The sequence below is a fragment of the Saccopteryx bilineata genome, chromosome 5, assembly GCF_036850765.1.
Source record: "Saccopteryx bilineata isolate mSacBil1 chromosome 5, mSacBil1_pri_phased_curated, whole genome shotgun sequence".
Classification (NCBI taxonomy): Eukaryota; Metazoa; Chordata; class Mammalia; order Chiroptera; family Emballonuridae; genus Saccopteryx; species Saccopteryx bilineata.
Window position 1 is genome coordinate 265,129,731 of NC_089494.1, and position 14,929 is coordinate 265,144,659.

General features: G+C 44.1%; 1 protein-coding gene across 5 annotated transcripts in view; it reads left to right on the forward strand.

Moving 5' to 3' along the window:
* The window catches only part of POLN (DNA polymerase nu), a 171,184-nt gene that overhangs the window by 71,400 nt on the left and 84,855 nt on the right, over positions 1-14,929 (forward strand). For all 5 annotated transcript variants that reach the window (XM_066278668.1, XM_066278669.1, XM_066278671.1 and 2 more), the window contains 2 exons: positions 5,770-5,853; positions 6,166-6,261. In XM_066278668.1, the coding sequence (XP_066134765.1) occupies positions 5,770-5,853; positions 6,166-6,261 (180 nt within the window). The remainder of the gene's footprint in view (positions 1-5,769; positions 5,854-6,165; positions 6,262-14,929) is intronic.

The window sequence follows — 14,929 nt, forward strand, 5'->3', positions numbered from 1 at the left end:
AGACTCCCGCATGCGCCTGACCAGGATCCACCCGGCATGCCCACCAGAGGGCGATGCTCTGCCCATCTGGGGCTTTGCTCTGTTGCAACCAGAGCCATTCTAGCGCCTGAGGCAGAGGCCATGGAGCCATCCTCAGCTCCCGGGCCAACTTTGCTCCAATGGAGCCTTGGCTGCGGGAGGGGAAGAGGGAGACAGAGAGGAAGGAGAGGGGGAGGGGTGGAGAAGCAGATGGGCGCTTCTCCTGTGTGCCCTGGCCGGGAATCGAACCCGGGACTTCTGCACGCCAGGCCAACGCTCTACCACTGAGCCAAACAGCCAGGGCTAAAGTGCTTTCTTCAAGTGAAAAAGTGAGTGCAGTACAATAAGGTGAGAGAGAGACCACAGTCACATAACTTTTATCACAGTATATTGTTATGATCATTCTATTTTATTATTAGTTATTGTTGTTAATCGTAATTGTTGAAATTAAACATTATCACAGGTAGGTATATATGTATATACATAGGAAAAACATAGTATATATAGGTTTCAGTACTATCTACAGTTTCATTCATCCGCTGGGGTCTTGGAACATATCCTTGGTGCATAAGGGGGGGGGGAGTACAGTGTCTTCTTCATAAGTCACATGTCACTGTGTGTATGGGGCTCTTTCCTGGACCCTCTTCTGTTTCTTTGGTTTCTATCCTTGTGCTAATATTTCCCTGGCTTATTACTATAGCTTTATAATATGCTTGATATCCTAGAGGGTGTCTTCCATCTTTGTTACTCTTCTGCATGATATTGGCTATTCTAGGTTGTTTGTATTTCCATAGGAAGTTTTTCAATCTACTTTTTAAAAGACTGCTTGGATTTTTATTCTGTTCCTAATGCGTATGACAAAGGACTAACATGCAGAGTCCACAGAGAGCTCCTATCAATAAGAAAAAGCCAGTTAACACAATTTTTAAAATAAGCTACATGTTTGAAAACACTAATGAAAGCAGTTTCAGCCCGGAAGCTGTGAGGCCAGCACAAGCACATGGCTGAGCCCTACCCAGACTGACCCCTACCCAGACTGAGCTGACCCTGTGAGGCCAGCACAAGCACACGGCTGAGCCCTACCCAGACTGCTGACCCTGAGAGGCCAGCACAAGCACACGGCTGAGCCCTACCCAGACTGAGCCCTACCCAGACTGCCGACCCTGTGAGGCCAGCACAAGCACACGGCTGAGCCCTACCCAGACTGCCGACCTGCAGAAATGGGAGCAAACACATGGGGATTGTTTTGGAGTGGTTTGCTCTGTGCAGCAGGTAACTGATACCACCTGACCCCAGCTTACTGAAGAAATTCCCTGTTCCTTAGCATGACCGGGCCTCCAGCCTGGCTGCTGGCCACTGGCCCTGGCACCCAGCTGGGTTTTGGCCTCAGCTCTGTCCACTGCTTTGTAGTTCTACTCTGAAGAGATGTTTATGTTTTGTTTTGTTTGAAGCTATCTGTCTTTTTGTTTTTCTCTATTTATACTTACCCATACTGCTGTGTGCTTAAACACAAGGGCTACATTAATGTGTGAATTTATTGTGCCATTTTAACTGGAAGCTCATGTTCTCTCTTACTTTATTGAGATTAAACAATTTGTTACTGAATATTTTGTTTCCTAAAGTATGACTTATTCCTGAAGGGACCCATTGTCTGTCTTTTCATGCTTTGTTCCTTGCTTTTCTTTTTATCTTTTGTTTCTGTAAGTCAGAGTTTTGGCATGGTTTAACTGAGGCAGTTCCTGGGTTCTTCTTATTGCTCAGATACCACTTTTTTGTGTTATATTTGTCCCAATCCTAGTTTCTCTGGCTTCTATTTGTAAACTTCTTTTGTAATTTCAGCCTAAAGGCTGTTCTTGTCTGATAAAAGGTAGAATGCAGATGATATTTTGCCGGAATTAGTTGATTTAAACTCAGCTCTCTTCTTTTATGATAATTAAAAAAAAATTTATTGATTGATTTTAGAGAGAGGAGGGGGGAGAGAGAGAGAGAGAGAGAGACAGGAACATCGATCTGTTCCTTTTTGTGCCCTGACCAGGGATTGAACCAGTAACCTCTGCACTTTGGGACAATGCTCTAAGCAACTGAGTCGTCTGGCCAGGGCTCTCCTATGGTAATTTTTTTTTTTTTTAAGTCCTGGCCTTCTACTTTTCTTCTGACCAAAATGGTGAGGGGGAGAAGGACTTATAAACCCAGTACTTCCTACTGCTCTACCCAGCACTGTCTTCACTGGCCGCTTCATAAGGTGTGTTTAGTTTTTCTCACCTGGATCATTCCTGCTTCACACCGCTCTCCGTGCTCTGGCCCAGTTTGGGGGTGTGGTTCTTCAGAGAGCTGCCATCTCTGTCCTCACTGTAGTCACCATGCAGTTTGGCCTTAACTCTTCTGCTTTGGAATATTTGGGACGTTTTGATGTTTATAATATGATGCTGGATCCTTTTTTCCTCCCCCATTTTTGTGACTATTTTACCATTTTTGCTTCTTTTGGTTTGTTTCCTTAGGTTTGGGGAGAGTGATTCTGAGTATTCCACCATGAGTCAAAATACGTATTTTTTTTTTTTCTTTTTTTTTTTTTCTTCACTATGTCTTTGTTGATTCTCTGTTTGGATGACCGATCTAGAGCCGTCAGCGGTGTATTGAGGTCTCCAAGTATGATTGTATTTTTGTTAGTTTTTGTTTTAAGGTCAATAAGTAGCTGTCTTATATATTTTGGTGCTCCTTGGTTTTGTGCATGTATATTAAGGATTGTTATGTCTTCTTGATTCAACTTCCCCTTAATCATTATGAAATGACCATTTTTGTCTCTGAGTACTTTTTCTGTCTTGTAGTCAGCATTATTAGATACGAGAATTGCTACACCTGCCTTTTTTTGGGTGTTGTTTGCTTGGAGTGTTGTTTTCCAGCCTTTCACTTTGAATTTGTTTTTATCCTTGTTGCTTAGATGTGTTTTTTGTAGGCAGCATATAGTTGGATTTTCTTTTTTAATCCATTCTGCTACTCTGTGTCTTTTTATTGGTAAGTTTAATCCATTTACATTTAGTGTAATTATTATTTTTTTTTTATTTATTCGTTTTTAGAGAGGAGAGAGAGAGACTGAAAGAGAGGAGAGAAAGACAGAGAGAGAGAAGGGGGGGAGGAGCTGGAAGCATCAACTCCCATATGTGCCTTGACTAGGCAAGCCCAGGGTTTCGAACCAGCGACCTCAGCATTTCCAGGTCGATGCTTTATCCACTGCGCCACCACAGGTCAGGCACATTTAGTGTAATTATTGACACTTGTGGGTTCCCTACTGCCATTTTATAAATTGCTTTCTGTTAGTTTTGTATCTAGTTTGATTCTTCTCTTTTGTTTTTCTATCATTTGTTTTTGTTTGTTTGTGTTCCATACTTCTTTCCTCTGTTGCTACCTTTTTTAAGTCCAGTGTTTTTGTGGTGGTTTTTTCAAGGGTGGTTACCATTAAGTAATGAAAAGGGTACCTACCATATTCATTGTAGTACCCTATCTTATAAGTATTTCTGCACTTCATCATCCTTTGCTACTGTTAATCTCCATCCTCTCCCCCCTTTTTTTTCCTTTGTTGTCACAGTTTAAGTTTGGTTTTATTGTGTTCTTGGTGGAGCTGTTACTTGTGGTGTTGTTTTCTTTTGTTCTTTGAATCTGGTTGGAAAACCCCCTTTAGTATTTCCTGGAGTGGGGGCTTTCTGTTGATAAGTTCTCTCATCTTTTCTGTATTTGTGAATGTTTTTATATCTCCTTCCTACTTGAAGGATAGCTTTGATGGGTATAGTATTCTTGGCTGAAAGTTCCTCTCTTTCAGGGCTTTAAATATTGGGGTCCACTCTCTTCTAGCTTGTAGAGTTTCTGCTGAGAAATCTGATGATAATCTGATAGGCCTTCCTTTATATGTTGTACTCTTCTTTTCCCTGGCTGCCTTGAGAATTTTTTCTTTGTCATTGGTTTGTGTCATCTTTATTATGATGTGCCTTGGAGTGGGTTTGTTGGGGTTAAGAAAACTCGGTGTTCTGTTTGCTTCTTGAATTTGAGGCTTTAGTTCTTTCCACAGGCTTGGGAAGTTCTCGTCTATTATTTGTTTGAGTATATTCTCCATTCCATTTTCTTTCTCTTCTCCCTCTGATATACCTATTATTCTTATGTTATTCTTTCTGATGGAGTCAGACAATTCCTGTAGGGCTTTCTCGTTTTTTATTATTTTTGAGTCTCTTTCTTCTTCTCTCTGTTGTGCCTCAAGTTGTTTGTCTTCTATTTCACTAATCCTATCCTCAATCTGGGCTGTTCTGTTAGCTAAGCTTGTTACCTCGTTTTTCAGCTCGTGAATTGAGTTTTTCATTTCTGTTTGATTTGTTTTTATAGTTTCAATTTCCTTGGTAATATATTCTTTGTGTTCATTGAGTTGTTTTCTGATCTCCCTAAATTGCCTTTCTGTGTTTTCTTGTATATCTCTGAGTATTTTTAAGATTTCTATTTTAAATTCTCTGTCATTTAGCTCCAAGGCTTCCAATATGTTAAGTCTTTTCTCCATAGATTTTTCCACATCTATTTGTGTTACCTCTCTTTCTTTTGTATCCATAATATTCGATTTCCTCTTTCTTATCGGCATCTGAGGGTGGTCTTGTTGATAGCACTAATTAGAATTAATAATGAGTAAAAAGTAAAAAAAAAAAAGGTAAAACACCCCACAAAAAAAACAGTAATAATTTATTATTTCCCCCTTTTTTTTTTCTTCTCTTTCCCTCCTCTTCCCTCCTCAGGGAAATATCGTGCCTATAGTGGAGGGCCTGATTTGGGGTGAAGAGTTCAAGGGGCATAAAAAGGTAATAGGGACCTACTAAATGCAAAAAAAAAAAAAAAAAAAGGAAGAAAATCTTAGACAAGCATAAGATGATTTGCTTGTAAGTGATGGTCAACTAAGAGAAATAATGAGAGGGATAAGAGGGAACCAGAAAAAAGGAACAAAAAAGAATAATAAAGAAGAAAAAAAAATAAAAATAATAAGTAAAAATCTGTTGTATTAAGTGGAGCGAAGATTAAATACAATGGAGACCTTGGGTTGGGAGGACCCAAAATGCCACAAAAATAAACAAACAAGAAAAAAAATAAAAACAAAAGCAAAAAAGAGAAAGTCAAAAAAAAGCCTTGAGTCCCAAATTAACTAATTTGTTCGTGATTGAGGATTATATGGGAGGAAAGTAAAATGAGAAAAGAAAAAACGAATAGAAAGGAAAAAATAAGAAAAAGAGAAAAACGAAGGAAGAAATAAAATCGGAAGAGAAAAAAACAAAATAAAGCAAGACAAAAAAAAAACAAAAGAGGAGAGAGTGAAAGTTAAGTGTTTTGGAGTATAACCTTAAAGGAGGGTGAGGATGAAGAAGAGAAATAAAATGCAACACTCATGGGTAGTGTAGTTCAAGAAAGGGGAAGCATAAGATGGGCAGAGAATAGAAGGACCGAGGTGGAGGAAATAAAGGCAATAAGATAGAAGAAACAAACAACAACAACAAAAAAATTAATGGATCAAGTTGTAAAGTCTGTGGATTTTTCTTGATTTTGAGAGGTTAACTTCTTCCTTTTTCTTTTCTCTCCCTCTTCCTGGTCGGTGACTCTGTACCAAAATACGTATTTTTAACATACAAAATATGTATTTTTATTTTTATAAGGGCCTTTGTTGGGAACTGTTTGATGAACAAATACAATCATCTTAATGTGTTAATGAGATTGTGTTTATCACATTCACAGTCTCATCTCAAGGAACTGGAACAAGAAGCCCATTTTATTGCAGGAGAACAGTTTCTTATAACAAGTAGTAATCAGCTTCGAGAGGTAAAGCTACATTTTGGTTCTTTTATAAAATATAATTCTTATTCAGGGGTTAAAGGGATATTTATTCTGAATTTATATATACTGTTTTCTGTTGGCTATCTGAAAAAGATATAGGTTCATTTTCTCTCACATTGAGAGTCATTGCTTCAAAGCTTTTAAGCCCAAGAAAAGTGCTAAATCAGAATTGAAGCTTTTTGTACCGTGGACTGGGTATGTCTTCCTTGGCTGGAGGCTTTCACTCTGTTACAGCAATGTTTGGTTTCTCTCCCCTCTGGGACCCTCTCCATGCACGTGAAAATTCTTCTGTTCAAGATCCTCTTTGGCAAACTAAAGCTGCACCTGCTGAGTCCAGTGGAGGCTCTTCCCAAGACGGGGCTGCAGAGGCACCTGTCCACGTCTGAAGCCGTGGTAAGGTTCGAAAACCGCCCCCATGTTTTTGAAACAACAGCACGTCTCTGTCGCACCTGCCCGCCTCCTGCGGCAGGACGTGTTGGCCAAGCCCAGGCCGAGCGGTTCAAGCTGATCACTGCTCCCGCCCCGAGGTTGCTGCCCTTCCATAAAGGTATGAACCAAGGAGAAAGAGGCTGCGGTACCACTTTCCAGAAACAACCAGTTGGCTGGATTCTAACAAAGAATAAGTTGGTGGAATTTTGCTCTGAAAACCAAATTCTTGACAATTGGACACGTGCGCTCTGTTGAATGCCCCAACAACAGACTGGACATGAGAATGGTTTTCAGTCTTCTCCTCTCACCGCCTTCATGTTAGAACACGTTAGCTACCCTTCTCTTGAGGAGAATGCTTTTTTTTTTTTTACATTTTAAATTACTTTTAAGAGAATGTACTGGGGTGGCATAGGTTAACAAAGTGACATAGGTGGCAGGGGTACAGTTCTGTCACACGTCATCTGTGCACTGCACTGTGTGTTCCCCACCTCAAGTCAAGCGTTCCTTCCATCACCGTTTATCCCCCTTACCCTCGTCCGCGCCCACCCCCTTTCCCTCTGGTAATCACCACATTAATGAGTTTGTTTTCGGGGTTTTTTTGTGGGTTTTTTGTTATTGTTGTTTTTCGCTTAATCCCTTCTGTATCTGTGAGTCTGTTTCTATTTTGTTTGTTAGTTCGTTTTGTTTGTTTGTTTTAATTTTTATTTATTTATTTATTCATTTTAGAGAGGAGAGAGAGAGAGACAGAGAGGAGAGAGAGACAGGGGGGAGGAGCTGGAAGCATCAACTCCCATATGTGCCTTGACCAGGCAAGCCCAGGGTTTTGAACCGGCGACCTCAGCATTTCTAGGTCGACGCTTTATCCACTGTGCCACCACAGGTCAGGCGTACCACAGGTTTTTTATCCACTCATTCACTGATGGACCCTTGGACTGCTTTCATATCTTGCTATTGTAAGTAATGCTGCAGTAAACATAGGGGTGCGTACATACTTTCAAACTAGTGTTGCAGGTTTCTTCAGATACATTCCCAGAAGTGGAATCGCTGGGTCATAAGGCAGTTCCATTTTTAAGTGATGGAGTGGTGAGATTGTACTCTAGGGGAGGGTCAGAGTATAAAGATATTCAGAATCCAGTAGGTGATACTACTGAAGACAGGCAGAGCGGAGGTCAGTGCCTTCATGTTCCTCTGCTGAGAACCAGCTGTGGGGACCCGGTTTGTGCTTCCTGTGCCTTATCCAGCCCCTGGCCTTGCAGCAGGGGAGTTTCCTTCTAGATTCCTCCATGCATATTGCTGCTCAGTCATGCCATTTTCTGTCTGTCTCAGCCCTGGCAGAGCCCCTTGCTTGCTGACTGTACCCACACCTAGCCCCAAGGGGCTCCGGTGGCCAGTCAAGTGCGTCATGGACTGCTGTGGAGCCAGGTTCCACCGCAGGGACCTGAGTTTGTCCTCTTCCCCACCTCAGTAAACGGCCTGTCCTTCTCCATGTCCTCAGGAACCAGCAGTGGGGAGGCAAGAGCAGTGGGGTCAGTCACCGTGTTCACCTGCACAACCTGGGCCATAATACTTGACTGCTTTGTGCCTCAGTTTCCTGATTTGTAGAAGAAGGATTACAATAGTAATCTCCCTACTAGGATCTCGTGAGGATTCAGCAAGCGTGTGTGTGTGTGTGTGTGTGTGTGTGTGTGTGTAAAAAGTATTTAGGAACATGTCTGACATATAAGCTCTCAAAAACCAAGTCGTAGCCATTATTATTGCTTCTTCATCCAAACACCTAGGAGTCATCTTTGCTTTTCTTTCAGCCTCACCCCACAGCAAGCCTTATAATCCCTACCTTCAAAGTGTCTTGAGGCCCGAGCCAGTTGTCTCAGTGGTAGAACATCGGCCCAGCATGTGGATGTCTTGAGTTTGGTTCCCTTCCAGGGCACACAGGAGAAGCGCCCATCTGCTTCTCCACCCTTCCCCCTCTCCTTCCTCTCTGTCTCTCTTTTCCCCTCCCACAGCCAAGGCTCCACTGGAGCAAAGTTGGCCCGGGCACTGAGGACGGCTCCACGGCCTCCATCCTCAGGTGCTAGAATGGCTCCGGTTGCAACAGAACAACGCCCTAGATGGGCAGAGCATCGCCCCTGGTGGGCTTGCTGAGTGGACCCTGGTTGGAGCACATGTGGGAGTCTCTCTCTGCCTCCCCTCCTCTCACTAAATAAAAAGGAAATAAAAGTAAAAAGTGAATTGCTAAAAATGTCTTGAGTTGGCCTGCATTCCTCCATCTTCACTGTCACCACCTCTGTCTTTTCCACTTGGATTCCTCCAGGCCTTTCTGAGCAGTCTTTCACCTGTTGCTTTTACAGCTGCTGGTTATTTACTATATCCAGGCAGGGTGGTCTTCTAAAGCATTAGAAAAACCATGCCACTCCTGTGACTTGAATCTCCAGTGGTTTTCTGGAGCACTTAGAATAAAATACAAGCTCTTGAGCATGTCCCACAGCCTTGTGGATTTGGCCCTGCCCGTTTTCTGGCCTTGTGCCCTCTGCACTCCCAGCACCCCACTGAGCACGCTAACTGCCCAGGGTTCCTGCCCAGCCCTTTCCTCCTCTGGAGACTTCCCACAGAGTCTACACGCCTGGCTTTACACTGTCAGCTTAAGCATTGCTTTCAGAAACACCTCCTGTGGCCACAGAGGACAGTAAGGCCTCCTGTTGCAACCTGTTTCTACACCTTGATTTCTTTTCTGTGCACAACTCACCTTTGCCTGAAGTGACCTCAGTTACTTGTTTGCTTATTCCACCAGGATGCAGCTTCCCCAGAGCAGAGACCTCCTCTGACTTATTCACTGTATCCCCAGAACCATTCATCCCAGAGCTAGCACCAGGTGGGCCGTACTGATGTCCATGGTTTGTTCCCAGAGCGCCAGGCAGCAGGGAACAGAGAGACTCTGCTAGCTGGAACGGCACCGTGCCCAGTTCCAGCATGGTGGTACCGGGAGAAGCCGTCTATTTCTCCTCAGGCCACACCCGAGCAGGGGGCCTGGGCTGATTTATTCCCTGTCCTGGCACCAGCTGGCAGTGTTGTCCTTCCCTTCCCTCCTCCTTAGCATTTTGAGACAACTAACATGTAAGAATGGAGAAGTAAATTTCTTCTGGTTTTGATGTGCTTTCTTGTAGACAGAATTAAGACAATGACCTTCATTATTTTTCCACAAAAACATGATTGACCTAAATGATATTAGCCTCACTCTCCTATTTAACTGAACAAGTCATACTATTATGGGCATTTAAAAAAGATGAACTTGCCTGACCAGGCAGTGGTGCAGTGGATAGAGCGTCGACCTGGGATGCTGAGGACCCAGGTTTGAAACCCCGAAGTCACCAGCTTGAGCACAGGCTCATCCAGCTTTAGCGTAGGGTCACTGGTTTGAGTGTGGGATCATAAACATGACCCCATGGTTGCTGGCTTGAGCCCAAAGGTCGCTGGCTTGAGTAAGGGGTCATTGCCTCAGCTGGAGCCCCCTGGTCAAGGCACATGTGAGAAGCAATCAATGAGCAACTAAGGTGCCGCAACTATGAGTTGATGCTTCTCATCTCTCCTTTCCTGTCTGTCTGTCTCTCTCTAAAAAAGATAATAATAATAATAATAATAAAGAAACTTTTACTAGGCAAAACATGCACTTGCTTCTAAATTCAAAATTAAGACTTCCCTCTGCTTCCCTGAACCCTCCCTGTAGACTTTAGGTAAAGGATAGCCTGGAATGGTTCGGGAAAGGTGCAACTGTAGTAGTCTTAAACATGGTTTCATCAGACTGCACCTTTTAGAGAGTTTTAGGGTCACAGCAAAATTCAGCAGAAGGCACAGAGATGTCTCATATCCCCTGTCTCTCCCATACACACACTGGCTCCCCCACTATCAACACCCCCCACCATCATCACACAGAGTCCACCATGTACACTAGGGTCAGCCCTGGTGCTGTACATTCTGTGGATTTGGACAAATGTGTCATGACATGTATCCTTCATCACAATCTCATACAGAGCATTTTAATCACCCTAAAAAATCTTCTGTGCTCCACCTGTTCCCCACTCCTCCCTCCAGTCCCCTGGCGACCAGTGATCTGTCCACTCTCCATAGTTTTGTCTTTTCTAGAATGTCATAGAACTGGAATTATACAGTATGTAGCCATTTCAGATTGGCTTCTGTCACTTAGTAATGTGCATTTAAGTTTCCTTCACGTCTTTCCTTACTTTTTTTTAAATGAGAGGAGGGGAGACAGGCAGACTCCCACATGTGCCCTGGCCCGGATCCACCCGGCAACCCCCATCTGGGGCTGATGACCACATCAACCGAGTTATTTTTGTGCCTGAGGCTGATGAGAGCTTAGACAAACTGAACTGTCCTCAGTGCCCAGGGCTGATGCTAGAACCAGTTGAGCCACTGACTACAAGAGGGGACAAGGGAGAGAAGGGGGAGAGGAAGGGGGAGAGGGAGGGAGAGAGAATCAGATGGTTACTTCTCCTGTGTGCCCTGACGAGGAATCAAACCGAGGACATCCCTATGCTGGGCTGACACTCTATCCACTGAGCCACTGGCCAGGGCCAGGGCCCCTCCACATCTTTTTATAGCTTGATAGCTCATTTCTTTTTAGTGCTGAATAATATTCTATTGTCTGAATATAACAGTTTTATTTTTCTATTCATCTACTGAGGAACACCTTGGTTGCCTCCAACTTTTGGCAATTATGAATAAAGTTTTTTAAACATCTGTGTACAGGGTTTTGTGTGGACATAAGTTTTCAGCTCCTTTGAGTAAAAAAAACAAAAAACAAAAACAAGGCATGAGATGCTGGTTCATGTTAGAGTATGTTTAGTTTTGTAAGAAACCCTCAAACTATCTTAAAAAATGGCTGCACCGTTTCACATTCCCACCAGCAGGAGTGACACTCGTGCTGCTCCACATTCTCCCTAGTATTTAGTGATGTCAGTGTCCTGGATTCTGGTCATCCTAATAGTTGGGTGGTATGTCTTGTAACTGGTTGGAACATGGAAGCGGCTCACTAATAGGCTGTCACTGTCTGTGGGGACTGATGTCTCCGTAGTGCAAGTGATGGCAGTGAAGATGGGGCAGAGCAGACGGATTTTTCATAGCATTTTTAGAGCAGAAGGAATCTTCTGTGAGTGTGAACAAAAAGTTAGGAATATGAGATGATTCCTGGTTCTCTTCGTTCTGAACCTGAACAGAGATGGCTATGACACAGGGAAAACTGGAAGGGGAATAGTTTATTGTGGGTTGTGTGTGTCAGTTTTGGACATCTTAAGACATATATGTTCATGAGACATTGACACAAGAGAGGTCACATGAGCAGTGGGGTCTGTGAGAAGAAGTCTTGTGCTAGAGATACACACTTGGAGATGGCCAGTATATCTCCAATTTTTTTTTTTTTTTGCATTTCTCTGAAGCTGGAAACAGGGAGAGACAGTCAGACAGACTCCCGCATGCGCCCTACCGGGATCCACCCGGCACGCCCACCATGGGGCGACACTCTGCCCACCAGGGGGTGATGCTCTGCCCATCCTGGGCGTCGCCATGTTGCGACCAGAGCCACTCTAGCGCCTGAGGCAGAGGCCACAGAGCCATCCCCAGCGCCCGGGCCATCTTTGCTCCAATGGAGCCTTGGCTGCGGGAGGGGAAGAGAGAGACAGAGAGGAAGGAGAGGGGGAGGGGTGGAGAAGCAAATGGGCGCTTCTCCTGTGTGCCCTGGCCGGGAATCGAACCCTGGTCCTCAGCACGCTAGGCCGACGTTCTACCGCTGAGCCAACCGGCCAGGGCGGATATATCTCCAATTTTTGTTAAAGTTGCCTAGGTTGGTGGTCCTCTACCGCTGGCAGGAGCTTGGAAAAACACTCATGCCCAGACTCACGACCTGTCCCCGGAGTCAGAGCCCACAGGCCGGGTGGCCCAGTCACGGGCGTGTTTTTGAAGCTTCCCGGCTGATTCTAAAGAGCAGCCAGCATTGATAACCACAGAGCTGAACTCAGAAACTGCCAGCCAGCATGGAGGTACCAGTGAGTGGCCCCACAGAGAGAAGGGAGCCGAGAAGAATGTGGTGTCGGGAGCCAGCACGTGTGTGATGATAAAGCTCACAGAGCAGCGGGAGACCAGGGCACTGTGCCCCCAATTGCTAACCAGCTCTGATTGGGCTTTATCCAGAGTTTCTTTAATAGGATCAAACAGTTCTTTTCAAGTGTTCTCAGGCAGCTCATTCGAGATATACAGGCAGACTGTGGTCAGAAAGTTATTTTGTGAGTAAGGTACCCAGATAAGAAGAGTTAGTTGATCTTAAGCATTTTTTTGGCTAAGTATTCTCATGCACTTTCATCCTCTTAGAAAACACTTTTATAAGGAAAAAGCAATTCTGGATTATTCTGGGTGAGGATTCCTCCCCAAGCAGTGCCTGCTCCCAGGACCAGTGTGGGCCTTCCTTGTTCATCTTGCTCTGAGTGGCCGAAACTCTGCCCCCAGCCTCCTGTGCAAACAGGGAGTGATTCACAGTTCCATGGTTTACACCATTATGTTCAAGTTATAGCACCAGCTCTTCTCAAATAAATTTATAGATTGAAAATGATCCTAATTAAGACCTTAGCAGTTTTGTTTATTTGATGGTTTGGTTTTCTTTTTCTTTTGTAGAAATTGGCAAGCTGATTCCCAAATTTGTATGGAAATGCAAAAAAATTAAGGAGAATCAGGATCATCTTGGGAAATAAGGCACTACTATTGGTGCAGGGAGAGCTGACTTGGGGTGGTGAACACGCAATGTAATATACAGAAGATGTTTTGTAGAATTGTGCACCTGAATCCTGTATAATTTTATCAACCAATGCCATCCCAGTAAATTCAATAAGTTTTAAAGATATATATTTTTAAAAAGCACTATTGGAAAGACTTAGTCGATTGGATATTAAGACTAATCGTAATACAATAGAAATTACTAGGAATTTGTTATCAGTACAATGTAGTGTCAACTCAAGGATAAACAAACAGACCAATGGGCCAGGATAGAAGATCCAGCAGACCTCCATAGGTGTGTATTAGACGCATGACCTCTGAGAGGCTGGCACCACAAAGCCATGATAAAGGAGGCTGGTGGCATAAGGGATAAGGGGCAGTACCTCTGGACCCCTACTTCATACCATACACACAGGAAAATTCCAAGTGAATTGTATATCAACACATAAAACACAAACAATAAAGATTGTACAAGATATCATAAAGAATATCTTCAAGACCTTGAGATAACCCTGGCCGGGTATCTCAGTTGCTTAGAGCACCATCCTAATACACCAAGGTTGCAGGGTTGATCCCCGGTCAGAGCACATACAAGAATCAACCAATGACAGCATAAATAAGTGGAACCAAAAATTGATGTTTTTCTCTCTCCCTTTTTTCTCCAAAACTTAAATAAGTAAAAATTAATTTTTAAAAAACCTTATAAAAAAAAGACTTTGAGGTAGGCAGACATTCATAGACAGGACACAAAATGTATCGACCATAAATAAAGAGATTGGTAAATTGGACAGCAGCAAAATTAAGAACCCCAGTGTATGAAAAGATACCACTAAACAAGCAACAAAGCAAGCCACACAGGGTAGAAGACATTTCCAATAAATACAACCGACTAAACGAAAACCCTGTCCAGACTAATGAATTCTTACAAATCAAGGAGAAAAAGACATGTCTTTTTTAAGTAGGCAAAAATCATGAATAGGTGTTTAATGAAAGAAAATATACAGTTAGTAAAGAAGCATTTGAATACTGTTTGACTTTCTCAGTCATTGGGGAAATACACATTAAAACTGTAAGGTATTTTTCCCCGCTGAGGAAGAAGGAAGGGGCCAGAGCCACGAAGTGTGGAATAATAAAAGGCTTTATTGAGTACAGAGCGCATCCCACCCAATGAGGTTCCAGGTCCTGGGGACACAGAGGCCAGGGAAGTCGCATAGGGTGACCCACATGGGAGATATTTAAAGAGTCCCGTCTAGGGTGGTCGAGCTAATATGATGTGGTGAAACCTCACTGGCTGGCAGATGGTTGCTTTTTTTCCAAAGGGCTCCTGGGAAGTTTCTTTTGGCGCACCTGGATGTGGGCAGTGGTTCTAGCCAAAGTTCCCGGGTCTGGTGTCTCACGTGACTGTTCCCCATTGCTGACCACCCCACAAAAACCATAGTGAAATACCACTTCACTTTACCAGATGACTAGAGTTAAGACTGAGGATTAAAAAAATAATACTAGGCCCTGGCCGGTTGGCTCAGCGGTAGAGCGTCGGCCTAGCGTGCGGAGGACCCGGGTTCGATTCCCGGCCAGGGCACACAGGAGAAGCGCCCATTTGCTTCTCCACCCCTCCGCCGCGCTTTCCTCTCTGTCTCTCTCTTCCCCTCCCGCAGCTGAGGCTCCATTGGAGCAGGGATGGCCCGGGCGCTGGGGATGGCTCTGTGGCCTCTGCCTCAGGCGCTAGAGTGGCTCTGGTCGCAACATGGCGAAGCCCAGGATGGGCAGAGCATCGCCCCCTGGTGGGCAGAGCGTCGCCCCTGGTGGGCGTGCCGGGTGGATCCCGGTCGGGCGCATGCGGGAGTCTGTCTGACTGTCT